Raw genomic sequence first — 22,408 nt, forward strand, 5'->3', positions numbered from 1 at the left:
TTGTGTGGTCACATTCTGCCTCGGTTCTCGACCACGTGCTAGTTTCAGGCGACAGCTCTCGGCGAAGTCTCTTTCGGAGATCGTCACCGGATCGATTCGCCCGCCACTGCGCGCGTCGCGGTGCCGAAAGCGGGCGCTGCAGTGGCGAGATGGAAACTCCCTCGCCTGGTATATAGGAGGTTGTGGGTTCGATCCCGACCCTGATGCCTGTATATTTGGAGTTTTCATGTTCTCCCCGTGGTCGCGTGGAGTTTTTTTTACGGGTCCTCCGGTTTTCCACTCCCAGATTAAGAATCAAAATGCGTTTAGAGTATTTGGCTGCAATGCATTTCCACGCGATAAGCCACTTCGTCAAGCTATCATTTTGTGGCCAGGTCGCTTCTGAAAAAGAGCTACATAGCTCAGTGGGCCTTAACTGGTAAAATAAAAAAATAGTTTTATAGTTTAGTATGGCCCCGAGCCTTGCTACGTGCCGGTTCAGCAGACACCGTACACTTTGTGCCAAAGTGTATGGCTCCCTGCCGTGCGTATTAACGCCAAGGCATCGCTCCTGTGGCCTGCGACCAAATCCCGCGGAACAGGCCCCGTCCTGTCGCATCTCGGAAGCTAAGCAGGTCTGAGACCGGATGACGCTTGGATGGGCCACCACACGCGTTCGCTTGTTACAGGCTGCGGGCCTACGCCGTTGGCAGCAGAGGTCGGGCAGCGAAATGTACATCTATGCTGCCTGCTTTCACCGACCCGCAATGGCCGGGATTGGGAAGTATGGCCAAATAACCACCAGGACCCAGAGGGCGTGGGGAGGCCCTTATCCAGCAGTGGATTGACAAAGGGGCCGTGCGTGTGCATAGCCGTGTGGCAGTTCTTCTCAACGGCCCCCTCCCGGTAAGACAGTGGGTGCAATGGTCACGAGTAGAGTTACATTGGTGAGAGGGTTATTGTTGGGATTGTGGTCCGCGTTGAGCGTTGCGTTACGAATAGGGTTATGCCGTGTGTCATTGTTATTCGAGCTGAGCTGTCATCCCGCTGTCCAAACTAATCTGACTCCTGGTGATTATCGGTTCGACTGTTCGACTCGTCGGAAAACGTGAAAATTGTTGTGAAATAAAGTCCACGTGTGCCGCTGGATGGGAGGGTGGGGCTTGGTGACATCATCTTTGTCATCGCGCTGTGTGTGGCTTGTTGGGGGGTTTCCTGCCTTCGGGAGGCGGGATGTGGGGGTCAAACCACCGTGTGTAAAGGGAATCGAGTTGATTGACCAGAACATTTTTTGTGGTGAATCTATTTTTAATCAATCAATTGCATTGACGAATCGTCTCGTCTATGAACAGTGTCAGAGTGATGGTTACAGTGGGGGTTTGTGTGACCGCTGTGGTCGGAAGAGCAGGGCTCGCGATCGTGACGGGCGGGGGGGAAGTCGCACACGACTCTGTGGCATGGACAGCAAACCAGCGCTGCTCCACGTGTTCACGATCGTGAGTGACGACGAGGCCTCTTCAAAATAATAACAGGAGGCAGAAATGACCACCGAAGTACACCGCGGGCGTGTTTACGTGCCGCTATATTACTGCAGGATTGTTATTTTCATGTATTAATTTTTTATTTTTATTTGTCTGAGCCACATTTCACCACCCCTCGCCCCTTTCAGTGGAGACTGGAAGAGCGCATGAGAGAAGGGAGAGTGATTCGGAGTGAATGAAAGCGGCAATTGCTCAGCGAAGAAGTGCCTGGATAACCAGAACGGCGGGGTGTTCGTGGGTGAATGAACAACGGAGTGAAACAGACGAGAGAGCAGCACGGCAGTACTGATGAGAATGAGCGCTGGCAGGTGAATGAATGAGTGTGCAGTTGTAAGTGAATCATTGACCGCGCGAGTGAATTTCATGAACGTCTCCAACGGGTTTTTGCTCCACGTGCATGGAGCTTCTTCAGGATCTGATTCGAGCAAGCACCCTTTTCCCCTTGATTACTCGGCATTGCCAGGCTGATGCTGGCGGCATTGCCAGGCTGATGCCGGCGGCATTGCCAGGCTGATGCCGGCGGCATTGCCAGGCTGATGCCGGCGGCATTGCCAGGCTGATGCCGGCGGCATTGCCAGGCTGATGCCGGCGGCATTGCCAGGCTGATGCCGGCGGCATTGCCAGGCTGATGCCGGCGGCATTGCCAGGCTGATGCCGGCGGCATTGCCAGGCTGATGCCGGCGGCATTGCCAGGCTGATGCCGGCGGCATTGCCAGGCTGATGCCGGCGGCATTGCCAGGCTGATGCCGGCGGCATTGCCAGGCTGATGCCGGTTCTTGATGCGCGGCGATAGGTTCGGCACGGGGCGTGAAACGTTGGGTATCGCGCGGCGCATCCCTGCACGGCGGAATGTGACGCTGTATGCATGTTGAACTTCTTTCGCACCGTACGTAGCCAACCGTGCTAATCGGAGGTGCTGTGCTGCCCCCCGCGCCGTGCAGGTTCACCCGCTGTCGCTGTGCGTGAGCACCGAGGACGAGGAGCTGCTGGACTATGGCTGGGTCGGCGTGGTCAAGCTGGACAGCCCTGAGCTCAACATCCACCCCTGCCTGGACGTCCTCGGCAAGGTGAGCGAACGCGGCTGCCCGACGCAAACTATCAACGATGAACACTTTTTTATTTGACCAGGTAAGGCCCACTGAGCTGCACGCAGCTCTTTTTCGGAAGTGAACTGGCTATCACAAATGATAGCCCAACCAATGAAGTGGCTTATCATCGTGAAGTGTATCGTGATGTTGAGTAGCCTGACGTTTAAGGCGATGGCCCCCCTTGTTCTTCTGAACCGACACAGAGAGGGGCAGAAACAAATGAGCGACAAAGTCCGCGGTTGCCCTTTGCACTGAGTGGCTTCGAGAGATAACTGGAATTTTGTAAGAAAGTTGACAAACACACCAGCCATTGAAGTGACTTAGGAGCCGGTTCACTGTTGGTAGACACTGAGCAGTCAAACAAGCCCCACAAGGGAGCGTTAATGATTGATGCCGTGGCTGGGCTTTTTCAGTCCCGGGCGCTTGAGTTTTGGGGAGGAGGCTTGCTGCTTGTGTTCGAGGTACTCGCTAAAGTGCCTGTCGAGTGGATGTCAAACAACACTGCCGCCACGTAGGCCCACCGCCAGGCCGGTGCTTCCGACCAGTGATGAAACACGTAAAATGTACGTACGTTGAACGTCTTCCGCGCCTCGTGTAGCCGAACGTGCATGAATCCGAAAGGCTGTGAGAAATTTTGAGTTCAAGTTTATCAAGTTTATTTTTGTTTAATCGGGTGATCAATTCGAGAGACTAGGGGTGAGGTCTCATTTGCAAGAGTGACCTGGGGACAATTTGCCTGCCAGGCGGCGGTGATAATTGCTGCTGCTGCTCCTGCCGTGTGTAATCCCAACGGAGTCATTTGCGGTGTGATTTATTTTTAATCTGGGAAATTTGGAGCGTGACGATTATGCGCGTACTGGGTTTCCAAGTCTAATACGTCGGTGACGTTTTGTTCATCCTATGGCCCTTTTCTCAATCCACGTGGTGGGGAGCTGTGAAGCAGGGAGCATAGTACATAGTACAGCCCAACAACGGATGTTTGCTACGCTGCCCTCCGCTGCACACAACGCAGCGGCGGCGGTGGTGGGGTGGTGGTGGTCTATCGGAGTGCTGCCTGGGCTCAACGAGGCTTGCGAGACGTTGACGGGTCGGGCGCTGCTTGTCAGTGATCACCGCTCGGACGTCGAGATCGTGATGATTTCTGTGTTGTGTTTTGTAGAGCTGATTTTTGTTGTTGCGTTGAGCTAGGACCCACGTCTGACGAGCGAGAGAGTAACGGGGGGGCGAGGTCCTTGCCTTCAAAGATCTGGCGGTTCAGCATGGCTCTGCTGATGAGACACTGATTGTTGAAACCACTGCAGAGTTTTCCTACATTAAATCGACTGCAAGGAGAGGTGGGGGAGAAGGCGCGAGCGTTCTCCACGCCCCTGTTCGAGGAGAGGCGAGAGTCGTTTTAATGGTGGGACGGTGGTCGGTAGGCAGGCCGCAGGCGCGTGCGTGACGGCCGCGCGTGCGCGTCGCGAGCCCCGAGTGGCCCCGTGAGAGCGGGCGGATGTCGGCGGTGTCGTCATTCCGCCAGCAGCATTGGGGAGCCCGCGCGCTCATAGCGTGCGTGGCCCGTGTGTGACTGTGTGTACCTCTGTGTGACCTCTGTGTGTGTGACTGTGTGACCTCTGTGTGTGTGACTGTGTGTGTGACTGTGTGTGTGACTGTGTGTGTGACCTCTGTGTGTGTGACTGTGTGTGTGACTGTGTGTACCTCTGTGTGTGTGACTGTGTGTGTGTGACCTCTGTGTGTGTGACTGTGTGTACCTCTGTGTGTGTGACTGTGTGTACCTCTGTGTGTGTGACTGTGTGTGTGACTGTGTGTACCTCTGTGTGTGTGACTGTGTGTACCTCTGTGTGTGTGACTGTGTGTGTGTGACTGTGTGTGTGACTGTGTGTACCTCTGTGTGTGTGACTGTGTGTGCGAGAGAGCGGTGGTGTAGCGGTTAGCGCGCTGCGCTACGAATTCGGCGACCGGCCTTCGATTCCCGCTCACGGCCACCATCAGTGACGATTATCTGAACCGGTCCTGGGCCTCCCCTAGGTCGACTCAGCCTCAAACTAGTACCTGGTGCGCTGTGTAAACATCGCCACTGGGGAGACAAAGGCGGTCGGGCGTGGTGCTGGCTACCCACCCCCTCGTGTACCGTTCCGGCCTTCATAGGTGCTCGCTAACAGCACTTGCCCCTACAGTCTGTGAGGGCTATATGGTGGATTTTTGTCTTTGTGCGAGAGAGTGAGGGAGGGAGAGTGGAGAGAGGTGGGGGAGAGCGTGGAGAGAGAGAGTGAGTGGAGAGTGTAGAGAGCGAGAGTGTAGAGAGCGAGAGAGTGGAGAGAGTGAGTGGAGAGTGTAGAGAGCGAGAGAGTGGAGGGCAGTGCCGTGAGTTTGTGAGTGAGAGAGTGTTGAGAGAGGTTGGGGGAGAGTGCGCTGGCCTAGAGCTGTGTGCGAGGGTGGATCGGGGAGAGTTGCGGGAGAGAGGCAGGGAGAGAGAGAGGGGTGTGAGGGAGACAATGATGGTGTGTGGGGAGGGGGCGAGTGTGAGAGGGTGAGAGATGACGAGCGAGTGTGTGTGTGTTCGAGATGCTCGCTAACAGCACTTGCCCCAACAGTCTGTTAAGGCTACACGGGGGATCTTTGTTTGTTTGTGTGTAATTGGGGAGCAGCGTGGCACATCAGTGGCAAATGACATTCGAACAAATGCCGAGCATCCCCCACCTAGGTCAACTCTGCCCATGGAAAAACATCATCGCAGGGGAGACAAAGACGGCCGGGCATGGAGCTGGCCACAACCATCGCCTCGTGTATACTGTCCCCGGCCTTGATAAGTGCTCGCTAACATCATCTGCACCAACAGCATGTAGAAGGCCACCCAGTGGATCTTTGTGTGTGTGCTCGCGTGTGTGTGTGCTCGTGTGTGCTCGTGTGTGTGTGCTCATGTGTGCTCGTGTGTGTGTGCTCGTGTGTGAGAGAGAGGGGAGTGTGAGAGAGACGCAGGGAAAGAAAACAAAAAAACTGAGAGGGGCCTCGGGCCATGAAGCGCAAACTGGTTCCGGGCAGTTTCCCCTCTCTCCAATGCGTTCTCGCGCAGTTATTGTAACTGCGACCTGAAACGTCTTTCATCTCGTTCTGCTTGGCGCGCACGCACACACACGCGCGCGCACACACGCGCGTGCACGCGCGCATGGACACACACGTACGCGCGCCCCGCGCGCACACACGAAAACAGTCACGCACAGCGCACATAATTATCCACAAAAATGCGCGTGCGCTTTCCGCGAGCTCTCGCACGCCGGCGGTGGGGACGGCGGGGCTCACTAATCGTGGGATCGTGAGCTCGAATTCCGGCAAAGCAGTGGCAGGGGGGGGCAATTTTGCGAGGCCTATCATCATGGGGAGACGCTGCCACGGCGGTGTGATGGCGAGCAGCGCGCGGTGGGGCCGCCGGTTAGGTTCCCATCTCCCGGCTCGGCAGTTGAAATGGTGGTGGGGAGCGGGGGGCAGGTTTCTCACCATTCACCTCTGTCTGTTCGGCCACGTTAAAATGGGGTTAGCCCCTACAGTTAATCAATCGGCAAAAAGTTGCGCGCGGCGGGGTCGAGCGTGCTGAGGTAAAGTGTGCTGGGGAAAAGCGTGCTGGGGTAGAGTGTGCTGGGGTAGAGTGTGCTGGGGTAAAGTGTGCTGGGGGAGAGTGTGCCGGGGTAGAGTGTGCTGGGGTAAAGTGTGTTGGGGTAAAGTGTGCTGGGGTAAAGTGTGCTGGGGTAAAGTGTGCTGGGGTAAAGTGTGCTGGGGTAAAGCGTGCTGGGGGAGAGTGTGCTGGGGTAGAGTGTGCTGGGGTAGAGTGTACTGGGGTAAAGTGTGCTGGGGTAAAGTGTGCTGGGGTAGAGTGTGCTGGGGTAGAGTGTGCTGGGGTAAAGTGTGCTGGGGTAGAGTGTGCTGGGGTAGAGTGTGCTGGGGTAAAGTGTGCTGGGGTAGAGTGTGGTGGGGTAGAGTGTGCTGGGGTAAAGTGTGCTGGGGTAGAGTGTGCTGGGGTAAAGTGTGCTGGGGTAAAGCGTGCTGGGGTAGAGCGTGCTGGGGTAGAGTGTGCTGGGGTAAAGTGTGCTGGGGTAAAGTGTGCTGGGGTAAAGTGTGCTGGGGTAAAGTGTGCTGGGGTAAAGTGTGCTGGGGGAGAGTGTGCTGGGGTAGAGTGTGCTGGGGTAGAGTGTGCTGGGGGAGAGTGTGCTGGGGTAGAGTGTGCTGGGGTAAAGTGTGCTGGGGTAGAGTGTGCTGGGGTAAAGTGTGCTGGGGGAGAGTGTGCTGGGGTAGAGTGTGCTGGGGTAGAGTGTGCTGGGGTAGAGTGTGCTGGGGTAGAGTGTGCTGGGGTAGAGTGTGCTGGGGTAGAGTGTGCTGGGGGAGAGTGTGCTGGGGGAGAGTGTGCTGGGGGAGAGTGTGCTGGGGTAAAGTGTGCTGGGGTAAAGTGTGCTGGGGTAGAGTGTGCTGGGGTAGAGTGTGCTGGGGTAGAGTGTGCTGGGGTAAAGTGTGCTGGGGAAAAGTGTGCTGGGGTAGAGTGTGCTGGGGGAGAGTGTGCTGGGGTAGAGTGTGCTGGGGTAAAGTGTGCTGGGGTAAAGTGTGCTGGGGAGAGTGTGCTGGGGTAAAGTGTGCTGGGGGAGAGTGTGCTGGGGTAGAGTGTGCTGGGGTAGAGTGTGCTGGGGTAGAGTGTGCTGGGGTAGAGTGTGCTGGGGTAAAGTGTGCTGGGGTAAAGTGTGCTGGGGTAAAGTGTGCTGGGGGAGAGTGTGCTGGGGTAGAGTGTGTTGGGGTAGAGTGTGCTGGGGTAGAGTGTGTTGGGGTAGAGTGTGCTGGGGGAGAGTGTGCTGGGGTAAAGTGTGCTGGGGGAGAGTGTGCTGGGGTAGAGTGTGTTGGGGTAGAGTGTGCTGGGGTAGAGTGTGTTGGGGTAGAGTGTGCTGGGGGAGAGTGTGCTGGGGTAAAGTGTGCTGGGGGAGAGTGTGCTGGGGTAGAGTGTGCTGGGGTAGAGTGTGCTGGGGTAGAGTGTGCTGGGGTAGAGTGTGTTGGGGTAGAGTGTGCTGGGGTAGAGTGTGCTGGGGTAGAGTGTGTTGGGGTAAAGCGTGCTGGGGTAAAGTGTGTTGGGGTAAAGCGTGCTGGGGTAAAGTGTGCTGGGGGAGAGTGTGCTGGGGTAGAGTGTGCTGGGGTAAAGTGTGCTGGGGGAGAGTGTGCTGCGGTAGAGTGTGCTGGGGTAGAGCGTGCTGGGGTAAAGTGTGCTGGGGTAGAGTGTGCTGGGGTAGAGTGTGCTGGGGTAGAGTGTGCTGGGGTAGAGTGTAGTGTGCTGGGGTAGAGTGTGCTGGGGTAGAGTGTGCTGGGGTAGAGTGTGCTGGGGTAGAGCGTGCTGGGGTAAAGTGTGCTGGGGTAGAGTGTGCTGGGGTAGAGTGTGCTGGGGTAGAGTGTGCTGGGGTAGAGTGTGCTGGGGTAGAGTGTGCTGGGGTAGAGTGTGCTGGGGTAGAGTGTGCTGGGGTAGAGCGTGCTGGGGTAAAGCGTGCTGGGGAAAAGCGTGCTGGGGTAGAGTGTGCTGGGGTAGAGTGTGCTGGGGTAAAGTGTGCTGGGGGAGAGTGTGCTGGGGTAGAGTGTGCTGGGGTAAAGTGTGTTGGGGTAAAGTGTGCTGGGGTAAAGTGTGCTGGGGTAAAGTGTGCTGGGGTAAAGTGTGCTGGGGTAAAGCGTGCTGGGGGAGAGTGTGCTGGGGTAAAGTGTGCTGGGGTAGAGTGTGCTGGGGTAGAGTGTGCTGGGGTAAAGTGTGCTGGGGTAAAGTGTGCTGGGGTAGAGTGTGCTGGGGTAGAGTGTGCTGGGGTAAAGTGTGCTGGGGTAGAGTGTGCTGGGGTAGAGTGTGCTGGGGTAGAGTGTGCTGGGGTAGAGTGTGCTGGGGTAAAGTGTGCTGGGGTAGAGTGTGCTGGGGTAGAGTGTGCTGGGGTAAAGTGTGCTGGGGTAGAGTGTGCTGGGGTAAAGTGTGCTGGGGTAAAGCGTGCTGGGGTAGAGTGTGCTGGGGTAGAGTGTGCTGGGGGAGAGTGTGCTGGGGTAGAGTGTGCTGGGGTAAAGTGTGCTGGGGTAAAGTGTGCTGGGGTAGAGTGTGCTGGGGGAGAGTGTGCTGGGGTAAAGTGTGCTGGGGTAAAGTGTGCTGGGGGAGAGTGTGCTGGGGTAGAGTGTGCTGGGGTAGAGTGTGCTGGGGGAGAGTGTGCTGGGGTAGAGTGTGCTGGGGTAAAGTGTGCTGGGGTAGAGTGTGCTGGGGTAAAGTGTGCTGGGGGAGAGTGTGCTGGGGTAGAGTGTGCTGGGGTAGAGTGTGCTGGGGTAGAGTGTGCTGGGGTAGAGTGTGCTGGGGTAGAGTGTGCTGGGGGAGAGTGTGCTGGGGTAAAGTGTGCTGGGGTAGAGTGTGCTGGGGTAGAGTGTGCTGGGGTAAAGTGTGCTGGGGAAAAGTGTGCTGGGGTAGAGTGTGCTGGGGTAGAGTGTGCTGGGGGAGAGTGTGCTGGGGTAGAGTGTGCTGGGGTAAAGTGTGCTGGGGTAAAGTGTGCTGGGGGAGAGTGTGCTGGGGTAAAGTGTGCTGGGGGAGAGTGTGCTGGGGTAGAGTGTGCTGGGGTAGAGTGTGCTGGGGTAGAGTGTGCTGGGGTAGAGTGTGCTGGGGTAGAGTGTGCTGGGGTAGAGTGTGCTGGGGTAGAGTGTGCTGGGGGAAAGTGTGCTGGGGTAAAGTGTGCTGGGGTAAAGTGTGCTGGGGGAGAGTGTGCTGGGGTAGAGTGTGCTGGGGTAGAGTGTGTTGGGGTAGAGTGTGTTGGGGTAGAGTGTGCTGGGGTAGAGTGTGTTGGGGTAGAGTGTGCTGGGGGAGAGTGTGCTGGGGTAAAGTGTGCTGGGGGAGAGTGTGCTGGGGTAGAGTGTGCTGGGGTAGAGTGTGCTGGGGTAGAGTGTGTTGGGGTAGAGTGTGCTGGGGTAGAGTGTGCTGGGGTAGAGTGTGTTGGGGTAGAGTGTGCTGGGGTAGAGTGTGCTGGGGTAGAGTGTGTTGGGGTAAAGCGTGCTGGGGTAAAGTGTGTTGGGGTGAAGCGTGCTGGGGTAAAGTGTGCTGGGGGAGAGTGTGCTGGGGTAGAGTGTGCTGGGGTAAAGTGTGCTGGGGGAGAGTGTGCTGGGGTAGAGTGTGCTGGGGTAGAGCGTGCTGGGGTAAAGTGTGCTGGGGTAAAGTGTGCTGGGGTAGAGTGTGCTGGGGTAGAGTGTGCTGGGGTAGAGTGTGCTGGGGTAGAGTGTGCTGGGGTAGAGTGTGCTGGGGTAGAGTGTGCTGGGGTAGAGCGTGCTGGGGTAAAGTGTGCTGGGTAGAGTGTGCTGGGGTAGAGTGTGCTGGGGTAGAGTGTGCTGGGGTAGAGTGTGCTGGGGTAGAGTGTGCTGGGGTAGAGTGTGCTGGGGTAGAGTGTGCTGGGGTAGAGCGTGCTGGGGTAGAGTGTGCTGGGGTAGAGCGTGCTGGGGTAGAGTGTGCTGGGGTAAAGTGTGCTGGGGGAGAGTGTGCTGGGGTAAAGTGTGCTGGGGTAAAGTGTGCTGGGGTAGAGTGTGCTGGGGTAGAGCGTGCTGGGGTAGAGTGTGCTGGGGTAAAGTGTGCTGGGGTAAAGTGTGCTGGGGTAAAGTGTGCTGGGGTAAAGTGTGCTGGGGTAAAGTGTGCTGGGGTAAAGTGTGCTGGGGTAAAGTGTGCTGGGGTAAAGTGTGCTGGGGTAAAGTGTGCTGGGGTAGAGTGTGCTGGGGTAGAGTGTGCTGGGGTAGAGCGTGCTGGGGTAGAGCGTGCTGGGGTAGAGCGTGCTGGGGTAGAGTGTGCTGGGGTAGAGTGTGCTGGGGTAGAGTGTGCTGGGGTAGAGCGTGCTGGGGTAGAGTGTGCTGGGGTAGAGTGTGCTGGGGTAGAGTGTGCTGGGGTAGAGCGTGCTGGGGTAAAGTGTGCTGGGGTAAAGTGTGCTGGGGTAGAGTGTGCTGGGGTAGAGCGTGCTGGGGTGGAGCGTGCTGGGGTAGAGCGTGCTGGGGTAGAGTGTGCTGGGGTAGAGTGTGCTGGGGTAGAGCGTGCTGGGGTAAAGTGTGCTGGGGTAAAGTGTGCTGGGGTAGAGTGTGCTGGGGTAGAGCGTGCTGGGGTAGAGCGTGCTGGGGTAAAGCGTGCTGGGGTAGAGCGTGCTGGGGTAGAGCGTGCTGGGGTAGAGCGTGCTGGGGTAAAGTGTGCTGGGGTAAAGTGTGCTGGGGTAGAGTGTGCTGGGGTAGAGTGTGCTGGGGTAGAGCGTGCTGGGGTAGAGCGTGCTGGGGTAAAGCGTGCTGGGGTAGAGCGTGCTGGGGTAGAGCGTGCTGGGGTAGAGCGTGCTGGGGTAAAGTGTGCTGGGGTAAAGTGTGCTGGGGTAGAGTGTGCTGGGGTAGAGCGTGCTGGGGTAGAGCGTGCTGGGGTAGAGCGTGCTGGGGTAGAGTGTGCTGGGGTAGAGCGTGCTGGGGTAGAGCGTGCTGGGGTAAAGTGTGCTGGGGTAGAGTGTGCTGGGGTAGAGTGTGCTGGGGTAGAGTGTGCTGGGGTAGAGCGTGCTGGGGTAGAGCGTGCTGGGGTATAGTGTGCTGGGGTAGAGTGTGCTGGGGTAGAGTGTGCTGGGGTAGAGCGTGCTGGGGTAAAGCGTGCTGGGGTAGAGCGTGCTGGGGTAGAGTGTGCTGGGGTAGAGTGTGCTGGGGTAGAGCGTGCTGGGGTAGAGTGTGCTGGGGTAAAGTGTGCTGGGGTAGAGTGTGCTGGGGTAGAGTGTGCTGGGGTAGAGTGTGCTGGGGTAGAGTGTGCTGGGGTAGAGCGTGCTGGGGTAGAGTGTGCTGGGGTAGAGTGTGCTGGGGTAGAGGGTGCTGGGGTAGAGTGTGCTGGGGTAAAGTGTGCTGGGGTAAAGTGTGCTGGGGTAAAGTGTGCTGGGGTAGAGCGTGCTGGGGTAGAGCGTGCTGGGGTAGAGTGTGCTGGGGTAGAGTGTGCTGGGGTAGAGTGTGCTGGGGTAGAGTGTGCTGGGGTAGAGTGTGCTGGGGTAAAGTGTGCTGGGGTAAAGTGTGCTGGGGTAAAGTGTGCTGGGGTAGAGTGTGCTGGGGTAGAGTGTGCTGGGGTAGAGTGTGCTGGGGTAGAGTGTGCTGGGGTAGAGTGTGCTGCGGTAAAGTGTGCTGGGGTAAGTGTGCTGGGGTAGAGTGTGCTGGGGTAGAGTGTGCTGGGGTAGAGTGTGCTGGGGTAGAGTGTGCTGGGGTAGAGTGTGCTGGGGTAGAGTGTGCTGGGGTAGAGTGTGCTGGGGTAGAGTGTGCTGGGGTAGAGTGTGCTGGGGTAGAGTGTGCTGGGGTAAAGTGTGCTGGGGTAAAGTGTGCTGGGGTAAAGTGTGCTGGGGTAAAGTGTGCTGGGTAGGGTAAAGTGTGCTGGGGTAAAGTGTGCTGGGGTAAAGTGTGCTGGGGTAGAGTGTGCTGGGGTAAAGTGTGCTGGGGTAGAGTGTGCTGGGGTAGAGTGTGCTGGGGTAGAGTGTGCTGGGGTAGAGTGTGCTGGGGTAGAGTGTGCTGGGGTAGAGTGTGCTGGGGTAGAGTGTGCTGGGGTAGAGTGTGCTGGGGTAGAGTGTGCTGGGGTAGAGTGTGCTGGGGTAGAGTGTGCTGGGGTAGAGTGTGCTGGGGTAGAGTGTGCTGGGGTAGAGTGTGCTGGGGTAGAGTGTGCTGGGGTAGAGTGTGCTGGGGTAGAGTGTGCTGGGGTAGAGTGTGCTGGGGTAGAGTGTGCTGGGGTAGAGTGTGCTGGGGTAGAGTGTGCTGGGGTAAAGTGTGCTGGGGTAGAGTGTGCTGGGGTAGAGTGTGCTGGGGTAGAGTGTGCTGGGGTAGAGTGTGCTGGGGTAGAGTGTGCTGGGGTAGAGTGTGCTGGGGTAGAGTGTGCTGGGGTAGAGTGTGCTGGGGGTAGAGTGTGCTGGGGTAGAGTGTGCTGGGGTAGAGTGTGCTGGGGTAGAGTGTGCTGGGGTAGAGTGTGCTGGGGTAAAGTGTGCTGGGGTAGAGTGTGCTGGGGTAGAGTGTGCTGGGGTAGAGTGTGCTGGGGTAGAGTGTGCTGGGGTAGAGTGTGCTGGGGTAGAGTGTGCTGGGGTAGAGTGTGCTGGGGTAGAGTGTGCTGGGGTAGAGTGTGCTGGGGTAGAGTGTGCTGGGGTAGAGTGTGCTGGGGTAGAGTGTGCTGGGGTAAAGTGTGCTGGGGTAAAGTGTGCTGGGGTAAAGTGTGCTGGGGTAAAGTGTGCTGGGGTAAAGTGTGCTGGGTAGAGTGTGCTGGGGTAGAGTGTGTTGGGGTAAAATGTGCTGGGGTAGAGTGTGCTGGGGTAAAGTGTGCTGGGGTAGAGTGTGCTGGGGTAAAGCGTGCTGGGGTAAAGTGTGCTGGGGTAGAGCGTGCTGGGGTAAAGTGTGCTGGAGTAGAGCGTGCTGGGGTAAAATGTGCTGGGGTAGAGTGTGTTGGGGTAAAATGTGCTGGGGTAGAGTGTGGTGGTGTGCCCGCCTCTCCCAAGATGTCCGGCTGGCTTGGAAGAGTTGGCCCAAAACAGAGCTTCCTCCAGAGGGTGGCCCTCTGTTGGGCTCCCTCCAATCGAGGCCCCTTCCAGCAGCGGTGGCGCGAGCGAGCAACTGCAGGGCTGCGCCTTCACCGACAGTTGGCCTCGTCAAGCGATGGCACCGCATGCCCACCACCCCGAACCATGGCACAGCGCTTCGCGACGTCGCCGCCACGGTGGAGAGATGTTAACTACCTCGCCTGGTATACAGGATGTCGTCGGTTCGATCCCGACACTGACGCCTGCTGTATATTTGGAGTTTTGATGTCTCTCCCCCTGTGGTTGCGTGGATTTTTCTCCGGATCTTCCGGTTTTTCACTCCACATTTAGAATCAACATCACGCGTTTAGAGTATTTGGCTGCTATAAATGTGTCTACACGACAGTAAGCCACTTCGTTGAGTTATCAATTGTGGCCAATTCGCTTCTGAAAAAGAGCTATATAAGTCGGTGGACCTTACCTGGTAAAGTTTACAGTTTTAGTTTAAGTGTGGGGTGCACAGTGGCTCACAGCGGCCAGAGTGCTCGCACCCATGGCGATTCATGGCCTTAATTGGCCCAAGAAGACCACTTTATATTTCATTTCGCTTGTTTTCTTGGGTAAAAAGCCTCACTGAGTCTCAAGACTCTTTTCAGGAGGGTCCTGCCAAGTTTTTGCAGGGGGTGGGGCGATGGTTGCTGCTGTTTGTGAGTCCAATTGAGTGCATTTGCAGTGTTATTATTCAGCATTCGGAGGCCAATACCAGTTACATTGTGTGAGTTTTGTTTTTGCAATGCGGAGAACCCGGAGGAAACTCACGCAGGATAGGCGGGAGATCGTACAAACTCCAGAGAGAGACGCCCGACTTGAGAATCAAACCCAGCCCTCTCTTGCTGTGTGGCCGAAGTGCTATCACTGCGCCACCTTGCCGCTGATTGAAGAAGCGTGCCCACCGTGTAACGTGCCACGCCACAGAATCGAACCAGCGACGACGACGCGAGGATTGTGAGCGCAGCGACTGACCTTGACGCCCCGCTCCCCAATCTCTTGACGCTTGAGTCTAATTGTGAGGGCGCGGCCCCTGTGAGGCGCTGGGGTTGGGTTTGCAGCCAGACGGCACTGGTGGTGGTGGCGGTGGTGGCGGTGGTGGCGGTGGTGGTGGTGGTGGCGGCGGTGGCGGCGGTGGTGGCGGTAGTGTAGCGGTTAGTACACTGCGTTACGAACCCGGTGACCTGGGTTCGATTCTCGCTCATGGCCAACACCAGTGACAATTATCTGAACCGGTCATGGGCCTCCTCCGTTAGGTCGACTCGGCCTCAAATGAGTACCTGGTGCGGTGTGTAAACATCGTCACTAGGAAGACAAAGGCGGTCGGGCGTTATGCTGGCCACCCACCCTGTCGCGTACCGTTCCGGCCTTCATAGGTGTTTGCTATTAGCGCTTGCCCCATCATAGTCGTTGTCATGCGTGTCGGGTTCCACGCGTGTAGCACCGCGCGCGCACGCGAGGAACACGCGACGGAGCGGGAGGCGCGGGGCGCAGAGGGACTTACACGGAAGAAGAGAAGCACGCGGAAAAAAAAGAGGTGTGCGGCGGTCACAATTCTACATTCCCATGGCAGGGAGCAGTCTCTCCGTAAAGTGCCCGTTGTGGAGTGGGCTGAGCTGACCCGCGCGTTCCTCTGCCCGCGAGTGGAGCGCGTGACGGGCGGCGACGTCGTGACGGATTGGGCGGTCGTCCACAAACAACGCGGACAATTAGAGACGGGGAGGGAGCGGAGAGAACGGAAATGTCCAGAGAGCGAGCGAGAGAGAGAGACAAACACACACAAACAGAGACTGTGGGAGCGAGAGAGAGAGAGGAAATGTCCAGACAGAAAGAGAGAGTGAGAGAGAGCGAGAGAGATGCACGGGGAGATGGTGGGAGAGAGAGAGAAGAGAAGGTGCCACCGCTGATCCGGACGCGTTCACGGCGGACCCCAGGAATGTGAAATCCGAGCCGAGACGCCGCGCGGCCACCACCACCGCCGTGCAGCTACTGCCAAGAGGCGTTCGCCGAGGAGGAGGAGGTGGGGGAGGGAGGGAGGCTCGTGATAATTGTAGCCGCGTTTAAGGAGACCGCGTCACCCCAACCCTAACCCCGGCAACCCCCCACGCCGCCCCAACCCTCCCGGCCCCCACCTCTGTTGCACTCCTCGCACCGTCGCTGACATCCACTTGCCTACTAATTACCTCCTCGTTACCGCTCTCATTCGTGCACCAGGGCATAGGCGAGCGGAGGAGAGGGTGTGGGTGACTGTGTCTGTCTGTGTGTCTGCGCGTGTCTGTGTGTGTGTGTGTGTCTGTCTGTGTGTGTGAGGAAAGCGCACCACACTACGAACCCTGCCTCCCGAGTTCCATTCCCCGCTCATGGCCAACATCGCTGAAGATGATTTAAACTCGTCATAGGCCTCCCCCAAGCTCGACTTAGTCTTAAATGAGTACCTGGTGCAGTGTGTAAACACTAGCATTGGCGAAGCAAGGGTGGTCTCGGCCTTCATATGTGCTCATTAACAGCACTTTCCTCAACAGTCTGTTAAAGGCTATATGGGGGAACTTTGTCTTTTTTGTTTGTGTGCGTGTCCGTCTCTGCGTGGGTGGAGGTTGGCGCACCGTTCTACGAACCCTACGATCCCAGTTCAGTTCCCGGCCACGGCTAACGCCAGTGGCGAGTGATGATCTAAATTGGCAATGGGCACCCCCTTAGACGGCTCGGCCATATACATGTTTACACGCTGATGCCGCTGATGCCGCTGATGCCGCGTGTAAACATCGGCGCTGGCGTAGGTGAATCCGGCTGGCGCGTGGGTTCGGCGACACCCCCACCTGTTGCGACGTACCAACCTGAGCAGATGCTCGCTAATAGCACTCGCCCGGGCCATTTAGCTGTCGCGAGGCGCGGCTTGAGTGCTGCAGTAAAACCCCTTTGAAACTTTTCCAGGAACGTATTACAGCGGTCGCGTCCCGCAGAGGCGGTGGCTTCTGGCGCAGCGTTCGGGGTAGAGAGCACTTCCGTTCGTGCCGGGAGGAGGCTCGGGCCTTGCAGAGGGAGGGAGGCCGTTTGTTAGCCGAGCGTCTCTGACGTACTTCACCACTCTGGTCCGTGTGCGGGTTTGAGCCTCCGATGTAGCACGGTTGACTACGTACGTTGCGAAAGAAGTTCAACATACGTACGAGAAATGAGGGTTCGGTGCGCAGGTACCGTTTCGGCAATCGCCCGCGACCGATGTTGGCCGTTGTCCGGGAAACGGAGGTCGGGTCGCCGGCTTCACGCGCCAACCGCTGCGCCATCCTCCCGTCTCCACGGCAACGAGAGATTTTGCACTCGCCGGCGTGCGCTCAGGAGCCGTCGGGCTGTTTTTTTTTCCGCGGTGAACGAGTCCGCTCACGAGTTGGAGGACACGGCCGCGTTTGAGCCGCGTTGCCGACTAACGTCACACGCAGTGAAACTAAACTATGAACACTATTTTATTTTACCAGGTAAGGCCCACTGAGCTGCTATGTAGTTTTTTTCCAGACGCGACCTGGCTATCGCAAGTGATAGCTCAACGAAGCGGTTTATTGTGGGGAACTTTATAGCAGCCAAACACTCGAAACGCACGATGGTGATTCTAAATGTGGAGGAGAAAACCGGAGGACTGGAGAAAAATCCACGTGACCATGGGGAGAACATGCACACTCAGGGTCGGGATCGAATCCACGACCTCTTCTATAACAGGCGAGGTAGTTAACATCTCGCCTCCAATGAATACGTGATTAGTCCCTCCCCTGGCCCTGCTTGGCCCTGACTCAAGATTCGGATGTTGGGTAAGGTGAGCGTAGCGCGGTTTGGGTCTGGCTCGGTGGGGCAAACAGCCGGTGGGAAAACGGCTCGTAGCATGGCTCTGATGTGCCAGCGGAAAAGGGGCACAGGTGACCGCAGAGCAGTGTGGTACAGAACTAGCATACAGAGCTGGGACAGGCAAGCAGAGAAATATGCAATGCAACCATCAGAATGCGTGCAATCAGAGCGGATCAGGCTGAACACAAATCGTATCGAAGCACTCACGAAAAGCAAACACGATGCGGCCATAAAACAGAGGGCAGAGTAACATCGAGTGAGCTGGGAATGCTATGATGAGCGATTGCACTTAATCTTTAACGTGGCGTGGTTTTGCGAGCCGCTGGGAAAAGGGCCCTCACCACGTGGAGGTCTGGGTGGTGGGGTCGGGGAGTTGATGGTGAGGGTCAGTAGCCATGATGTTGCAGGGTCCCCCTCAATGTGGGGGCCACGCTGGTACGGCAAGTCACATTTGGGTTCCGATCCAGCACAGCAAACAGCCAGTGGGAAATCGCCTTTACCGTGAAGGCCCCACGCCAGCTCTAAACGAAACTATTTTTTTATTTTACCAGGTAAGGCCCACTGAACCACGGTGGTGAGATGCTAACTACTTTGCCCGGTATACAGGAGGTCGTGGGTTCGATCCCGACCCTGATGCCTGCTGTATATTTTGAGTTTTCGCATGTCTCTCCATGGTTGTGTGGATTTTTTCTCTGGGTCCTTCGGTTTTTCCCTCCACATTTAGAATCAACATCACGCGTTTGGTTGCTATAAACTGTCACGTGATGAGCCACTTCGTTGAGCTATCATTTGTGGCCAGGTCGCTTCTGAAAAAGAGCTACATAGCTCAGTGGGCCTTACCTGGAATTGTATTTAAATATTATTTTAGTTTATACAGTTCTTTTGCAGAAGCGACCTGGACAAAAATGATAGCCCAACGAAGTCACATATCATCACGTGGTCATTTATAGCAGCAGCCAAATAGTATAGACGGCTCGGCTCGGGTGTGCCAGTGGAAAAACATGGTGCAACTCGCTGGAAGAGGGGGGAGAAGGGTGAGCTGGTTGTGAGTGAGAGAAACGGAGAGAGGCACAGAGGTGCGATCGGACTGATGGGCCGGTATGGATGGGAGAGGCAGCCGCAGGGAGGGAGGGGGGTGGTGAGGGAGGGCTGGGGGGGATGAAAGGGGAGAGGTGGGGGCTGCGGTGAGGTTGAGCTGCTCAGTGGGAGGGAGGTGGGGGGGGGGTCGGGGGAGGAGGGGGGCTTATAGCTGCTGTGGGAGGGGTGGCGCTGAGATTGCGCACTGGGGTACTAACGGCTCATAGACGCATTCATGAGCACATCAAAGTGCCGTGCCCCCCCCCCATTCCACCCCCTCCTCCCCCCTCCCGTTCTTTGTCGTAGACATTTTCACATGCAGATGAGTCTCACCAGCTCCCCGCTAGGGTAGCACTCTTGCGTGCGTGGCAACGTCCCGCAACCCAAGTTCGACTCCTGGCCGGGAGCCGCGTTCATCTTTTTCAGGCATTCCTCAGTGACGTCATCACGCTGTCCGCTGTGATTAAGGGCCGTTGCCTGAAACGCCGCCTCTTATTGTACCCCTCTCCAGGGCGGCGTTACCCAACGCCGAACGTGCCGAGCTGTTGTTGTTTGTAGCTGTTGCGTCGCTGCCGAGGCGGCATCGGTGGCATCGCCGGAACGTTCCCGATGATCCACGTCCATCGATGCCTCGACAGGTTTACCGGTTCCATCGCTCGACTTGTCGGGTAGCACCAAAATTAGCTTGGAATAACCTATCTACCTATTTTTATTTTACCAGGTAAGGCCTGCTGAGCTATGTAACTCTTGCAGAAGCGACTTTGAGACACATTATAGCTCACACGAAGTGGCTTTTTACGTGGAAATTTATAGCAGCCAAAAACTCTCCAACGCATGACGTTGATTCCAAATGTGGAGGGAAAAACCAGGGGACCCAGAGAAAAATCCACGCGACCACGGGGAGAGACGCACAAACTCCAAATATACCGCAGGGTCGGGATCGAACCCACGACTTCCTGTATACCAGGCGAGGTGCTCTCCGTGTGTGCTGCTGGACGGGAGGTGACAGGGCGGGGCTCTGTGAAATCGACCACCGCCGCGTGGGGTAAGCTCGGGGGTTTCCCTCCTTCTCTGGAGACGGCCGGATGGATGTGGGTGCAGTGGCCTTTTGAAAGAGGCCTAAGTATTTGACCACGATTAAAAAAAGACGTGAGGAGCGATGTTTGGTCGATGAGTTGACTTGGCCCACCGATGGTCGCGACTCAGGTGTGGGGTGTTAGCGCTGCACTACGCACCCGGCGACCCGAGTTCGATTCCCGCTCGTGGCCACCAACAACAGTGACGATTATCTGAACTGGTACTGAGCCTCTCCTAAGTCGACGGACTTAAATGCGTACCCGGTGCGGTGTGTAAACATCTCCACTGGGGAGACAAAGACGACTGGGCGTGGTGCTGGCCACCCCACCCCCTCGTGTGCCGTGCCGGCCTTCACAGGTGCTGCTCGCTAACAGCACTTGCCCCAACAGTCTATTGTTATATGGGGGATCTTTGTGTTTGTGTGTGAGTGTGTTGGTGTCAGAGTGTGTGTGTGTGCCTAGTGAGCGGTAGTGTAGCGGTTGGTTCACTGCGCCACGAACCTGGCGACCCGAGTTCGACCCGAGTTCAAGGGGTGGCAGCGAGAGGGGGCTGTTTTCATGCTGAGAGTGTGGGGCCGTGCTTCCGAGGGAATGTGCGGTGAGTGGTACGTGTGGTGTGGTGAGTGCTGTGTGCCATGTGTCGTGTGGCGAGTGCCGTCTGGTGCATGCTGTGGGTGCGGGGTGTTGTGGGGTTGACGCTGCGGGGTGTGGGCTGCTCGTAGTAGTCGTAGTCAGGTTATTATCATCACCGTGTTTCTCGCGCTCCAATCTGCCCAGCGGGAGCTTTTACTGAAAGCTTGAGCTACGGCTCTGCAGCCTCCTCCACCACTACCACCACTATCGGCACCACTGTCACCACCATGACCAGCACCGCCACCACAACTGTCAGCACCACCATCAGCACCACTGCCACCACCAACACAGGCACCAACACCACTGTCACTACCAACAACAACAACAACAACCGCCATTCGCCATTAAGTGGCGGTGACACAAACACGGCGCTTGTTCCAGGCTAATGTGCATTTTAAGGCCACGTGAAGTGTAGAATGCCCGCTGGCAGGAGTTCACAGGACAGACCCAGGTGCCATGGGTTGACTGATTTCGATGGCCACTGCCACCACCACCTTCAGAATGGGTCAGTGAAGAGAGGATGATGACTGGTTCAGATTTCATTTTGCTGCTGGCTGGAAATCAAACCCAGGCCGTTGGGTTCACAATGCAGTGCACGAATCGGCGGCTCCATGGCGCGCAACGCTCGCGTTCCGAAGGTCCGGGGAAATATCTTCAAACGTCACGAGAATTCCGAAACTCGTCCCGATCCTCCGTGAACTCCCCTCCACCGCGCGCATGCCGAGCATCGTGGGAAACGCCGTGGGTTCCTCATGGAAGGGGGGAGGGGGGGGTGGGTGGGGGTTGGCGCAGAGCGAGTGGCCGCAGGGTAATCCGTGTTCCTCCTCCTCCTTGTCGCGCAGACAAACCTCGCCGAGCGACGCAACAAAGACCAGAGCGCTCGGAGAAAAGGCTCGAAAAGAGATGACTTCGCCAACAGCAAGAACAATCTCTACGAATTTGTGAGCGGATATACCTAGGCCCCCCCCCCCCTCTTCTTTCCACCTGTCACTCACCTGTCACTCACCAACCTGCATCGACCAGACGGGTGAAGTATGGTCAAATGACCCCCGTGACCAGCACAGCATGGGGGCGGGGGAGGCAGCCTTAATCCAGCAGTGGATTGATAAAGAGCTATGCTTATTTATTCCTATGAATTGAAAACGCGCGCATCTGTGTGCTCGTGTGCCATCTGAGAAGCGGAGTGTGAGCGATCTCGTCCCTGTGGACATTTGGGAGTTTCCCTCTCTCGCGCAGGGCATTCTCCGGTGCTTTGGGTTGCCTCGCGCATGCCGGGCGGCAAGAAGTGCGTGTTAAGACGCAGCTCGGTTTCATCTTTGCCCGAGAGACGCATCTCCTTCTAATGCTTTTGGCTGATGATGAATCCCTGCAGTCACGAAAGCTTTAAATCGAAATGCTTTTGGCTTTCGACAACGCGATGGTAACGCCGGAATGAATTTGCCGTGTTTGGTATTTTGAGTAAAGCAGAGCAGCTGCGTGGGCTGGCCCTGGCCTCTTTCTCTCGCTTATTCTTAGAATCACCGATGGGGGTTTAGCCTCCTCTTTGCTTCATCGAGTCCGTTCACGTCTCCCGTCACGGCGGCCGTGCTCTCGTGACAAGAGGGGAAATGAACGCGTTCCGTCTTCTCTTTACTTGAAACTCCGGTCGAGGCTGCCGTCCGCGACGGTGGCGAGCGTGACTCTGGCGCTCGCTCCCGCCGACGGCGCTCGACCCGCGCACGGCACTCGCCCCGATTCGTTTTCTACGGAAGCGGTCAGCGCGTCTGTTTCTTAATTTTTTTTAAACATTAGCGCAAGAGTTCCCGGTGGTGGTTTTCTTTTTTTGGGGGGGGGGGGGTGGATTGCGCGGCTCGACCGTAATTGTTTTCCCCACTCGCGGTCGGTGCCACGTTTTGCCGTCGTCGGCTCCCCCCCACCTCCCGGCCGAGCGTCTTCGAGACGGCGGCGGCGGTGCTAGCGGAGCACGGAGCCACTCGAGAGAGCGGCTTGGCCCCTGTGGGAGAGAAACTCGAAATGAAGGGAAACAAAAAAACGAATGACAAAGAGAGCAAATGGCCAAGGTAAGTCATCCCTCACCACGGTAAATAACCAAGTTAATGCATCAGCTATTGCCTCCCGGCCCTAAACCCCGTCGCGCCCCGTAGCAGAGACAAAAAACATCCTTTCATCTCCGTGCTTCCTGCCAAGCCTGACCGTGACTCCCATGCAAGCGTGCGTGCGTGTGCGCATGCGTGTGTGTGCGCATGCGTGTGTGTGCGCATGCGTGTGTGTGCGCATGTGTGTGTGTGCGCATGTGTGTGTGTGCGCATGTGTGTGTGTGCGCATGTGTGTTGTGGTGTGTGCGTGCGTGCGTGTGCGCATGCGTGTGTGCGCATGCGTGTGTGTGCGCATGCGTGTGTGTGCGCATGTGTGTGTGTGCGCATGTGTGTGTGTGCGCATGCGTGTGTGTGTGCGTGTGTGTGTGTGCGTGCGTGCGTGTGCGCATGCGTGTGTGTGCGCATGCGTGTGTGTGCGCATGTGGTGTGTGTGCGCATGCGTGTGTGTGCGCATGCGTGTGTGTGCGCGTGCGTGTGTGTGCGCGTGTGTGTGTGTGCGCATGTGTGTGTGTGCGCATGCGTGTGTGTGCG

At 57.1% G+C, this 22,408-nt stretch overlaps 1 protein-coding gene across 1 annotated transcript; it reads left to right on the plus strand.

The window, feature by feature from the left end:
* The first annotated feature begins 1,691 nt into the window (after positions 1-1,691).
* LOC133348696 (E3 ubiquitin-protein ligase ZNRF3-like) lies at positions 1,692-20,851 on the plus strand. Its single transcript, XM_061561637.1, has 3 exons — positions 1,692-1,828; positions 2,462-2,587; positions 20,624-20,851. The coding sequence occupies exons 1-3, from the start codon at positions 1,763-1,765 to the stop codon at positions 20,738-20,740; spliced, it is 309 nt and encodes a 102-aa protein (XP_061417621.1). The 5' UTR covers positions 1,692-1,762; the 3' UTR covers positions 20,741-20,851.
* Positions 20,852-22,408: the final 1,557 nt, after the last annotated feature.

The sequence above is a fragment of the Lethenteron reissneri genome, chromosome 28 (genome assembly GCF_015708825.2).
Source record: "Lethenteron reissneri isolate LAM-NWPU_2019-01 chromosome 28, ASM1570882v1, whole genome shotgun sequence".
In the NCBI taxonomy this organism is placed as follows: Eukaryota; Metazoa; Chordata; class Hyperoartia; order Petromyzontiformes; family Petromyzontidae; genus Lethenteron; species Lethenteron reissneri.